The sequence below is a fragment of the Dysidea avara genome, chromosome 5 (genome assembly GCF_963678975.1).
Source record: "Dysidea avara chromosome 5, odDysAvar1.4, whole genome shotgun sequence".
Classification (NCBI taxonomy): domain Eukaryota; kingdom Metazoa; phylum Porifera; class Demospongiae; order Dictyoceratida; family Dysideidae; genus Dysidea; species Dysidea avara.
Window position 1 is genome coordinate 39,178,980 of NC_089276.1, and position 12,852 is coordinate 39,191,831.

General features: G+C 38.3%; 1 protein-coding gene across 1 annotated transcript; it reads left to right on the forward strand.

The window, feature by feature from the left end:
- Positions 1-3,326: 3,326 nt before the first annotated feature.
- LOC136255272 (probable outer membrane protein pmp6) lies at positions 3,327-5,453 on the forward strand. The gene has a single exon (XM_066047998.1). It carries the CDS (start codon positions 3,327-3,329, stop codon positions 5,451-5,453), a length of 2,127 nt encoding a protein of 708 aa, XP_065904070.1.
- The last annotated feature ends 7,399 nt before the right edge of the window (positions 5,454-12,852 follow it).

Sequence of the window (12,852 nt, forward strand, 5' to 3'; positions counted from 1 at the left end):
ACCCCAACCACTCAAGGTACAACCACAGCAAGTATTGATGTCGATGATACTGAGGTTGAGTATGAGTGCTTTGAGTGTGTAGGGACTTATGAGGAAGATGTAGAAGCTGGGAATGGGGCCGAGTGGGTGCAATGTGGTTGTGGTCAGTGGATTCACAAAGACTGCATTGAAAAAGAACTGCTACTGACAGAGATGGTATTGAGCGATTTTGCTCCACCTGTGTTGTATGTATAATGTGTTGTATCATCACTGTAGTTTGAAAGACTGTTAGATATGTTTTGTAGATTTTCTTAAACACTATTGTGTGTTGTACAATCAAGACTCATGGTAGTGAGTCGCGTGACTAATAAAGCAGAAACGCATGCCACAGACAATAAATGATGCAACCACTACACGTGAGGATTTACAGAAACAAACTTTGTCAAATTCGGCTTGCCTGTAACTCACCCATCATTTACGCTATCCCTATGAAACTCTAGAGTTAAACTCATGTCACTAGTAACTACCACATAAGTAGTGAAGCAAATCCACATTGACTGTTTCGAGATCGAGATTGCCAACATCAAAGGGAAGGTTTCATTTTTTTGTGTTTTTTTCGCATGCGGTTAAATGCAACTACAAGTGTATCCCTTGCGTTCCTTTGTGCATTCCGTAGGAGTGAAAACTAATGGTATTTTTATTCACGAAGCTCGATCGCACAATTGCTACATACCTTTGATTTTGAGTCGTATCTCCATGATCATTATTTAGATTCCTTTCAAACCACCGAAAGGCACTCCTACGATGGTTGGTCTATCCACTGATTGATTTTCAACTCATTCTTCAAAGCGGTTTACCCTGTAGGCGTGACAACAAATCAATCTTGTTTTACGTGAATAATTGGTCATAACTCATGAAGTGTTCACCTAATTTGCACCAAACTTGGTGCTAGCATTTGCCTTTAGACTCCCTTTGAGTGTGCCAAGTTTCAAGGCAATCGGTTAATGTGTTTGTGTTTATAGCAATTTTTCAAAGTGTGCGAAAAGATGAAGAAGAAAAAAAACGAACAAATAAAAACAAAGGTTGGACACTCATATCTCGGAAACGACTTTGGTGATTATCTTCAAATTTGGTATGTGGGGTGGCCTACTTGGCGGGCACCTCTGCAGTGAAACTGGTTCCAATCAGATGAGAGATCACAGAGCTACAAAAGTGTGAAAATCGCATTTTCTTTCTTCCTGTCAATATACTCATGGTGTGGTGCGCCAGCTTCTTGGGCTACACTACATACCATTGTGTGTCTTGATAAGTAGTTTTATACACTTTTGGCATAGATTGCCATTTGTCCTTCAGATCACTATCAATTGTATGTTGTTTTATCTTCTTTGTACCTCACCATCTTTGTAATTCCGCATGTGTTTCTGTAAAGCAATGAAAATAAAATAAATAAAACCGAAAGGGAAGACCGTTCACGAAGTATATCAAGTGTTGCCATATCCGTATTTCAGACCACCGAGAAGAAACCACTGCAGAGCAAAGTTTATGTCTGTGGAAGTTTAATACAAACTTAATTTAGCTTCAATTCTTACATCCTGACTGCTTTTTACCATTAGCAATTTTGCTCACGTGGGTGCGTACGGACAAACATAGATAGGTAGATACACACACACACACACACACACACACACACACACACACACACACACACACACACACACACACACACACATACACACACACACACACACACACACACACACACACACACACACACTTTTACGAAAACAATTTCAATAAACCAGGCCCGTGGGAACTTTCCTAGTTTAATAACATGCTCTTTTCAATGCAGACTAGCTGGTTATGAATTGCATCACAGGAAGCCACAAGCCATAAAAATGCTTAGTGGTCACTTAATGGTTTCTTAAAATTAAACGTGGGCAATCGGGTAGTCACCACCTCAAAGCAGAAACCACTTTCAAATATTTCTAAAATTTTCTTGTAATTCAAAGTATCTATTGTTTATTCTATGGTAGGAATTTAACTTATAATGCTGTGTTTCAGAACTAAATTTGAATGTGCCCATAAGGCCACTTAAACTAAATTTCTTGTTTCTCGGGCCCAACCCTATATTTTTCAGTACAAAATATTTACGTTCATAACATAATCACCTTGCAAGTAGAAATGATGCCACAATAAAGTTGCAAGTTACCTTGTAACTCATCACAAACTGAGGAACACTCCATAATTTTAGCATATGGCTGGAAGCAGCACAGCAATAATGATGTAACTTACTAAGGCTATCATTTGACATGAAAATCACTCTTCAGCCAACAAAAATTAATATTTTAATTTTAACTTTACCGACCTGGCCCTGTATTAAGCTCAGTTTGGCCCAAAAAACAAGAAATTTACTTGAAGTGGCCTAAGAGTAATTTCCAAAATTTGGTCACATTTACAGCACAGATCTTTATTCAACACCACAGTGCTGTAAGCCACATACATCCATCTCCAGGCTGGCCAGAGCTCCATTAGGGCCCCTGGACTGCTTGTATGGATCACCACTGTGCTTGAAAAAAGCAGCAAGCAAATTAAAGCAGTCTAGCTGATTTCAATTGTAAAATTTGATAGTTTATTTATGTAGCTTTGTGTTCTGAGTGAAAAATTAAATCTGCTTTCATGGGTGATAAGGCCAGTCTTCCCAGAGTCACATAATATTAAAATATTAAATTAGAACCATTTTGCTTATCCTGCAGCAAAGAAAAAAATGCAAATTCTCAAAGCCAGTCTATGGCCAAATTTCGTCTTGCAATTGCAAATCAATAGACCATCAAAGCTGTAGAAAAACCGGGAATGTTCTTACAAAGAGTCTGGAAATGGCTGCAATGATTTTAATGTCAATCAATATAATAGTGTACAATTCTCTTATTATTAAAGTTGATTTTGTATCATTACAGTAATTTCTCTGCCTTCACCTTTGATTTCACAACTTTTTATAATTAAATTCAGGGATCCACAAACTTTTTAAACAACTTGGTTGTTTTGGTATATTGTAGTGTCTTATTGCAGCTACTTTCTCAGGTAATTTTGGCACAAAAGTGACATAGTAGATGAAGGTCATTGTATTTTCAGAGGAAATTTAAATAACTTTATGAACCTTCCCTTATTGCATACTTGCTTTGTGATACCAATTCAAGTGATTTTCTGTTTTAGCATTTGCATAAGCCATGCACAAAAAAGTAAATAAATTATTATAGATGAATTTATTTTGAATATATAGTTATATATAGTTACATATATAGTTCTATGAATATCTTTATGCTGTAGCAGGGTGTTTCTTGTTGGCAAGTATGCTACTTGCAAGGACAACAGATGCTTTCCTGCTCCTTCTTTTCTTGCAAGGTATTGAAGGAGTGAAAGGTGCTACTGATCCCTGTGTTTATATAGTCAGTGACCATGGTGATGTAACCAGTGATCCAGGAAATAAGAATGATCAAGATTGTCTTCCATGTTGTGTGACTGGCAATTGCAGATTTGGTTCCTTGGAAGATGCCTTAACAAATATTAGCAATAATGTGGTCATTGACATTGCTGAAACTTCAGTTGCAATGATTAAAAGCATCACTATAGAAAATGTCAATAGTATTCTGATAAAAGGACAAACTAATGCTAGAGTACTTTGTAATAATGCTGGAAACTTACATTTTGTCTCTTGTACTAATGTTACAATTAAAGGGATTGTTTGGCAAGGCTGTGGAGGACTACAGTTTCACAGCTCTTCTGATATTACAATCCAGGATTGCTGTTTCCATAATTCAACCAGACAAGCTGTAGTAATGTCAGAAATGTCAGAAGATATATACATTAAAAATTGCCTGTTTACACAAAGCAATGATAACACCAGTTACGGATCTGCGATACGCTACTCATCTAGGACTGTGTCTAATCCTCCATCAGTGCTGAATATTAACAACTGCAGCTTTATCTCAAATGGACCAACAGTGGGAAGTGTGGTTTACATTAGAAGCCGAACCCGTTGCAGTCTTTTGCTACAAGATTCAGTGTTTAGTAACAACCAAGGAGTACCTATTTACCTTTCAAATGTCCATGTGAATGTTTTGGGGACTGTACTACTCAGGCAAAACACAGCAAAGTTTGGGGGAGGAATCTTCAGTACTAACTCTATAATAGAATTTGATAACTGCAGTGTCCAATTCTATAACAATTCGGCTACTAGTGGTGGAGCTGTTTTTCTTGAAGGTTCTGACATGATCTTTGGTATAAATTCATCTGTAATGTTCGAAAACAATCATGCATACTTAACTGGTGGAGGCATTTTCTCCCGAAGTCGATCATTACTCACATTTGTTAGCAACTCAATGGTAACTTTTAGCAATAACACTGCAGGCATAAGCTATCAACAAGGAGGAGGTGCTATATATGCTACAGGACACTCTCATATGTTATTTACTGACAATTCACTAGTGAGATTTAGCAGTAACAGCGCAGGAGGAAATGGAGGAGCTATATATGCATACGACTATTCTGATATTAAATTTGACGGAAAGTCGTTTGTGAAATTTAGTAACAGCGTAACAGATAGAGGAGGAGCTATAGAAATAGTAATCCACTCCCATTTGTTATTCAAAGGAAATTGTATGGTTGATTTTAAAAACAATAGGGCTACATTTGGAGGAGCAATACGTTCGTCACATAGTTCTGATATCTTTATAAATGAGAACTCGGTAGTTACATTTCGTAAAAATATAGGGAGCGCTTTTGGAGGTACAATACTTTTAGATGGGGGTAAGTCTGATCTGTTTGTTAATGGAGACTCAACAGTGACATTTGACAGCAATACTGGGAGAGATGGAGGTGCTATATATATATCACAATATTCTGATATCTCATTTGGAGGAAATGCAGTAATAAACTTTACTAGTAACAGTGGTGAAAATGGTGGTGTTTTCTTTACAAGGTGGGATAAACCTTTTATATCATGTCACGAAAACTCTACACTAATATTTATTGACAATCATGCTACCTATGGAGGTGGTGTGTACATACTCAAATCAGCTACCATTTTATTTGGTGGCAACTCAATAGCTACATTTGCTAGAAACACAGCCAGTAGAGGAGGTGCTATATATGCACATGATAGTTTACAAATGAGATTTAATGAGAACACTAAAGTAACTTTTGTGAACAATACTGCTACCTACCAAGGAGGAGCTGTATACATCAGCAATTCTGATATTATGTTTGATACTCCAGTAATATTTCAAGATAATAGTGCACTAAATGGTCCAGCAGTGTATTGTGGTGGTCACTCGTATTTGAGCTTTGAAGAAAGTCTATATAAGGCTCTTGCTGAAAAAGATGGAGGAGATTTACATGTTGGTAGTAACTGCAGTGTCTTAGTGGAGATGTACACTTGTGAGTATACTAGTGTGATTAAAATGATTACCGTAAATTAACTTTATTTTCATGAAAAAAAATTTTGTGTAAATGGTTTACACTGAATGAAAGTTATTTTACATGTATATGATTTCATTAGAGTATCTTGATCTTTTGAAGCACTGGTAATTACCATGATAAATAATATTTAGTAATGATTTTGATTCTTATTGTATCTTCAAAAATCTAGCCAGTTAATATATTGGCAAAAGACAGTAGGCTACACAGTTAATACTTTAGTTGTGGGAATAATCTTGTGTAAGAAATCTTTATGTAAATTTTCAATATTTTCCATGAATTATGGTAATGTACAAATAATGAAGAAGGGATTTATGTGAAAAGCAGCAAAATAGGGAGATATGTAATGGTACCAGTGCTAGTGTGGATGGGATTGTTGCATATTATGACAATCAGCAATTTAAAAATGTAATTGAACTATGTATGATATCAGTGGCCACCCAAGTGTGTATTACAACAGTTGCAACATTATCCAGTTGCTGCTAGTTAAAGCCAAAGTATAACATTTATCCCACATAGCCATGTTGTAATTAGAAGTGTGCGATTATCTAGATACAGGGTATATCCGATTATCTAGGTATCATAAGACTTATCAAGATTAGGATAACAGGTTTATTTATCTAGATAATAGCAAACTTCCATACATTACTTGTATATCAAGTAATATCTGATGGTGTAGACATCTCCAACTCTCCCACCACTTGGGCACTGTACTAAAACTAACATTTTTCACTTCTTTATGCTCTTCAAAATTGTAATTTGCTCACTTCACTGGTTACATAATTGCCAGTTGACTATAATATGCTTTTTTTATTCAATTATCTAGATATGTTAGATGATTGAGATATGTTCAAAAGGAAATATCAAGATATGTCTAAATTTGTTATCTAACCCAAAACAGCCAAGCTGTAAAAAAAGTGTGCGGCCCTCAAAAAGGCTATGGTGAAAAAAGATGTGAAATCCAAGGTGGCGGCCAAGAAATGGCTGTGATGGTAGGTTAATGCTAAAAATTTTAATAACGACAATTCAGGTGAATTTTTGTGCCGCTTGGTCTTGGCAAAAAATTCACCTAAATTGCCGTTATTAAAATTTTTACCATTAACCTACCATCACAGCCATTTCTTGGCCGCCACCTTGGATTTCACATCTTTTTTCACCATAGCCTTTTTGAGGGCCGCACACTTTTTTTACAGCTTGGCTGTTTTGGGTTAGATTTCACTTCTTTTTGTATTTGTATACCCCACAGCCAGCCATAGGCCGGCTTTGGGACTTCTTAAACCTGTCTTTTTTCTTTACCACAGGAAGAAGAAAAGATGAAGCAGATGTACTTTAAATATTTCTGATTTTATCAGTAAATGTACAAATTATATATCTAATACATATATTTCTTACAGAACTCTCCATGGTGGTTTCTTTGTAACTGAACACTCTACAAAGTGACTTCTTCTTGCTGCTCTCTCTACAGGGTGAATTGTTTGTAGCTGAACAATCTACAAGGTAACTTCTAGCTGATCTCTCTACTGGGTGATTTGTTTGTGGCTGAATTTTCTACAGGGTGATTTCTTTGCGGCTGAACTCTCTACATGGTGGTTTCTTTGTAACTGAACTCTCTACAAGGTAATTTCTTCTGGCTGATCTCTCTACAGGAAGATTTGTTTGTAGCTGAACTCTCTACAAGGAAACTTCTTCTAGCTGATCTCTCTACAGGGAGATTTCTTTGTAGCTGAACTCTATACAGGTGATTTGTTTGCAGCTGAACTCTCTACATGATGGTTCTTTGTAGCTGAACTCTCTACAAGGTGACTGCTTCTAGCTGACCTTTCTACAGAGAGATTTGTTTGTAGCTGAACTCTCTACAGGTGATTTGTTTGCAGCTGAACTCTCTACATGATGGTTTCTTTGTAGCTGAACTCTCTTCAAGGTAACTTCTTCTAGCTGATCTCTCTACAGAGAGATTTGTTTGTAGCTGAACTCTCTACAGGTGATTTGTTTGCAGCTGAACTCTCTACATGATGGTTTCTTTGTAGCTGAACTCTCCACAAGGTAACTTCTTCTAGCTGATCTTTCTACAGGGTGATTTGTTTGTAGCTGAACTCTCTACAAGGAATCTTCTTCTAGCTGATCTCTCTACAGGGAGATTTGTTTGTAGCTGAACTCTCTACAGGTGATTTGTTTGCAGCTGAACTCTCTACATGATAGTTTCTTTGTAGCTGACCTCTCCACAAGGTAACTTCTTCTAGCTTATCTCTCTACAGGGAGATTTGTTTGGAGCTGAACTCTCTACAGGTGATTTGTTTGCAGCTGAACTCTCTTCATGATGGTTCTTTGTAGCTGAACTCTCTACAAGGTGATTTCTTCTAGCTGACCTTTCTACAGGGAGATTTGTTTGTAGCTGAACTCTCTACAGGTGATCTGTTTGCAGTTGAACTCTCTACATGATGGTTTCTTTGTAGCTGAACTCTCTACAAGGTAATTTCTTCTAGCTGATCTCTCTACAGAGAGATTTGTTTGTAGCTGAACTCTCTACAGGTGATTTGTTTGCCGCTGAACTCTCTACATGATGGTTTCTTTGTAGCTGAACTCTCCACAAGGTAACTTCTTCTAGCTGATCTCTCTACAGGGAGATTTGTTTGTAGCTGGCCTCTCTACAGGGTGATTTTTTTTGTAGCTGAACTTTCTACATACAAAGTGATTTGTTCTAGCTGGTCTCTCTACAGGATGACTTGTTTCTAGCTGATCTCTTTGCAGGGTGACTTGTTTCTAGCTGAACTCTACAGGGTGATCTGTTCATAGCTGAACTCTCTACAGGATGATTTGTTTACAGCTGAACTATCTACATGGTGGTTCCTTTGCAGCTGAATTTTCTACAAGGTGACTCCTTCTAGCTGAGCTCTCTATAGGGTGATCTTCTCGTAGCTGAACTCTCTGTAGGGTGATTCTTTTGCAGCTGAACTTTCTGCATGATGGTTTGTTCATAGCTGAACACTCTACAAGGTAACCTCTTCTAGCTGATCTCTTTACAGGATAACTTGTTTCTAGCTGAACTCTCTACAGGGTGATTTCTTGGTAGCTAAACTCTCTACAATTCGATTTGTTTGCAGTTGAACTCTCTACATGGTGCTTTCTTTGTAACTGAACTCTCTACAGGGTGATCCTTTCGTAGCTGAACTCACTACAGGGTGATTTGTTTGCAGCTGAACTCTCTACATGATGGTTTGTTTGTAGCTGAACTCTCTACAAGGTAACTTCTTCTAGTTGATTTCTCTACACGGTGACTTGTTTCTAGCTGATCTCTCTACAGGGTGATTTGTTTGTAGCTGAACTCTGTACAGTTTGATTTGTTTGCAGCTGAACTTTCTACATGGTTGTTTCTTTGTAGCTGAACTCTCTACAAGGTAACTTCTTTTAGTTTATCTCTCTACAGGATGACTTGTTTCTAGCTGAACTCTCGACAGGATGATCTGTTCATAGCTGAATTCTCTACATGGTAGTTTCTTTGTAGCTAAACTCTTTACAAGGTGACTTCTTCTAGCTGATATTTCTATAGGGTGATTTGTTTGTAGCTGAACTATCTGCAGGGTGATTTGAACTCTCTACAAGGTGATGTTTTCTAGTTGATCTCTCTACTCAGTCTGGATGACTTGTTTCTAGCTGAACTCTCTACAGTGTGATCTGTTAAGTTTCTACCTGATCTCTCTATAGAGTTATATCTTGTTTGTATAGCTGAACTCTTTTACATGGTGGTTTTTTGATTGGTTGCTGAACTCTCTCTCCACGGTGACTTGTTTGTAGCTGAACTCTCTACAGAGTGAGTTACTTGTAGCTGAACATTGCTTAAAGTGACTTGTTTGTAGCTGATCTAGATGAACTCTCTATTGGGTAACTTTTTTTGTAGCTGAACCCTTTACACAGTGATTTGTTTGCAGCTGAATTCTCTACAGAGTGACTTGTTGTAGCTGAACTCTCTACAAGGTGACTTGTTTATAGCTGAATTCTCTTCAGTGTGACTTATAATGTTCTGAATCTCTACAGCAACATATTTGTAGCTGAATTCTCTACAGGGTAACTTGCTTGTAGCTGAATTGTCTATAAGATTAACTGTATGTAGCTGAACTCCCTACAGAATAACTTGCAATGTAATATAAGTTTGTAATGGAGTAAGTTATAAACGTTGCTGAATGCTTTATTAGGGTGACTGTTCTATTAGAGTATCTCGATCTCGCATATGCTACACGTAGTTGGCTTTGGAATCATAACTCAGTGGTTTGTAATCTGATTCTTCTGTACTACTGCATGGACTTTCTATGATAATTATTCCAGCCACACACCGATTATCAGCTCACTGCTCTGAGCGGTTTGCCTGGTAGGCGTGAAAACTATTAGTTTTTTATTCATAAAAATCGATCGCGTAATTGTGACACCGGTTGGGTTTTGTGTTATATCTCGATGGCCTTTAACTGGATTCCTTTCAAACCACAAAAAGGCACTCCTAAGATAGTTACTCCATCTACATAGCAATTTTCAGCTCATTCCTTCAAGTGGTTTACCCTGTGGGCGTGACAGACCTTCGACCTTATTTTACGCACATAATCGGTCATAACTCCGTGAATGTTCATCGGATTCCTACCAAACTTGGTACTGAGATTCGCCTTAATGAGCCCTTTAAGTGTGCCAAATTTCAGCCCGATCCAAGCACGCATTCGTGTTTTATTGCAGATTTTGCAAAGTGTGCGAAAAGAAGAAGTAGAAGAAGAAAAAAACGAAGAAAAAAAACCCAAACTTTGGCCGCTCGTATCTCGGAAATGGCTGGAGCGATTTTCTTCAAATTTGGTATGTGGACTCCCCTACCTAGCCGGCATATCTGTAGCAACTTTGGTTTCAATAGGATAAGGAATCACGGAGCTACAAAGGTGTGAAAATCGCGTTTACTTTCTTCCTGTAAATATACTCACGGTGTGGCGCGCCGGCTTCTTGGGCCGCACGACACACTATCGTGTGTCTTGATCGCACACCTCTAGTTGTAATACTATCATGTCTCTTGTTTCACTACTTTTTATTGCTTGATTTTCAGTCTTTAGTTTGTTTACTTACCATGTTTATTAATAGCACGGCTATAATATACATGAGTGACTGTTATATCAAGACACACGGTAGTGTGTCGTGCGGCCCAAAAAGCCGGCGTGCCACCCGTGAGTATATTAACAGGAAGAAAGAAAACGCAATTTTCACACCTATGTAGCTCTGTGATCCCTTATCCGATTGGAACCAAATTTGCTAGAGAGGTGCCGGCCAGCAAGGGGAGTCTACACACCAAATTTGAAGAAAATCGCTCCAGCCATTTCCGAGATACGAGCGAACAAAATTTCGTTTTAATTTCTTCGTTTTTTTCTTCTTCTACTTCTTCATTTCGCACATTTCGCAAAATCCGCCATAAAACACGAATGCGTGCTCGGATCGGGCGGAGTTATGACCGATTATTTGCGTAAAATAAGGTCGAAAGTCTGTCACGCCTACAGGGTGAACTCCTTTGAGGAATCAGTTGAAAATTGCTATGTAGATGGAGCAACCATCGTAGGAGTGTCTTTTTGTGGTTTGAAAGGAATCGGGATAAAGACCACGGAGATATGACACAAAACCCGACCTGTGTCAAAATTACGCGATCGATTTTTATGAATAAAAATACTATTAGTTTTCGTGTCTATCAGGCAAACCGCTTAGAGCAATGAGCTGAAAATCAGTGTGTAGCTGGAATAATCATCATAGAAAGTCCTTGCAGTAGTACAGAAGCTGAACTCCCTACAAGGTAACTTCTTCTAGCTGATCTATCTACAGGGCGATTTGTTTGTAGCTGAGTTCTCTACAGGGTGTTTGTTTGCAGCTGAACTCTCTACATGGTAGTTTCTTTGTAGCTGAACTCTCTACAATGTGACTTCTTCTAGCTGAACTCTCTACAGGGTGACTTGTTTCTAGCTGATCTCTCTACAAGGTGACTTGTTTCTAGCTGAACTCTCTACAGGTGATTTGTTTGCAACTGAACACTCTACATGGTGGTTTCTCTGTAGCTGAACTCTCTACAAGGTAACTTCTTCTAGCTGATCTTTCTACAGGGTGATTAATTTTGTTTGTAGCTGAATTCTCTACAGGGTGATGTGTTTGCAGCTGAACTCTCTACATGGTAGTTGCTTTGTAGCTGAACTCTCTAAAAGGTGACTTCTTCTAGCTGAACTCTCTACAGTGTGATCTTTTCATAGCTGAACTCTCTACAGGATGATTTGTTTGCAGCTGAACTCTCTACATGATGATTTCTTTGTAGCTGAACTCTCTACGGGGTGATTTCTTTGTAGCTGAACTCCCTACAAGGTAACTTCTTCTAGCTGATCTATCTACAGGGCGATTTGTTTGTAGCTGAGTTCTCTACAGGGTGTTTGTTTGCAGCTGAACTCTCTACATGGTAGTTTCTTTGTAGCTGAACTCTCTACAGGATGACTTGTTTCTAAATGAACTCTCAACAGGGTGATCTGTTCATAGCTGAACTTTCTACTGGGTGATTTGTTTGCAGCTAAACTCTCTACATGGTGGTTTCTTTGTAGCTGAACTCTCTACAAGGTAATTTATACTACCTGATCTCTCTACAATGTGACTTGTTTCCAGCTGATCTGTGATTAGTTTGTATCTGAACTCTGTACAGGCTGATTTGTTTGCAGCTGAACTCTCTACAAGGTAACTTCTTCTAGCTGATCTGTCTACAGGGTGACTTGTTTCTAGCTGGTCTCTCTACAAAACAATTTGTTTGTAGCTGAATTCTCTACAGGGTGATGTGTTTGCAGCTGAACTCTCTACATGGTGGTTGCTTTGTAGCTGAACTCTCTAAAAGGTGACTTCTTCTAGCTGAACTCTCTACAGTGTGATCTTTTCATAGCTGAACTCTCTACAGGATGATTTGTTTGCAGCTGAACTCTCTACATGATGATTACTTTGTAGCTGAACTCTCTACAGGGTGATTTCTTTGTAGCTGAACTCCCTACAAGGTAACTTCTTCTAGCTGATCTATCTACAGGGCGATTTGTTTGTAGCTGAGTTCTCTACAGGGTGTTTGTTTGCAGCTGAACTCTCTACATGGTAGTTTCTTTGTAGCTGAACTCTCTACAATGTGACTTCTTCTAGCTGAACTCTCTACAGGGTGACTTGTTTCTAGCTGATCTCTCTACAAGGTGATAGCTGAACTCTCTACAGGTGATTTGTTTGCAGCTGAACTCTCTACATGGTGGTTTCTTTGTAGCTGAACTCTCTATAAGGTAACTTCTTCTAGCTGATCTTTCTACAGGGTGATTTGTTTGTAGCTGAATTCTCTACAGGGTGATTTATTTGCAGCTGAACTCTCTACAAGGTGACTTCTTCTAG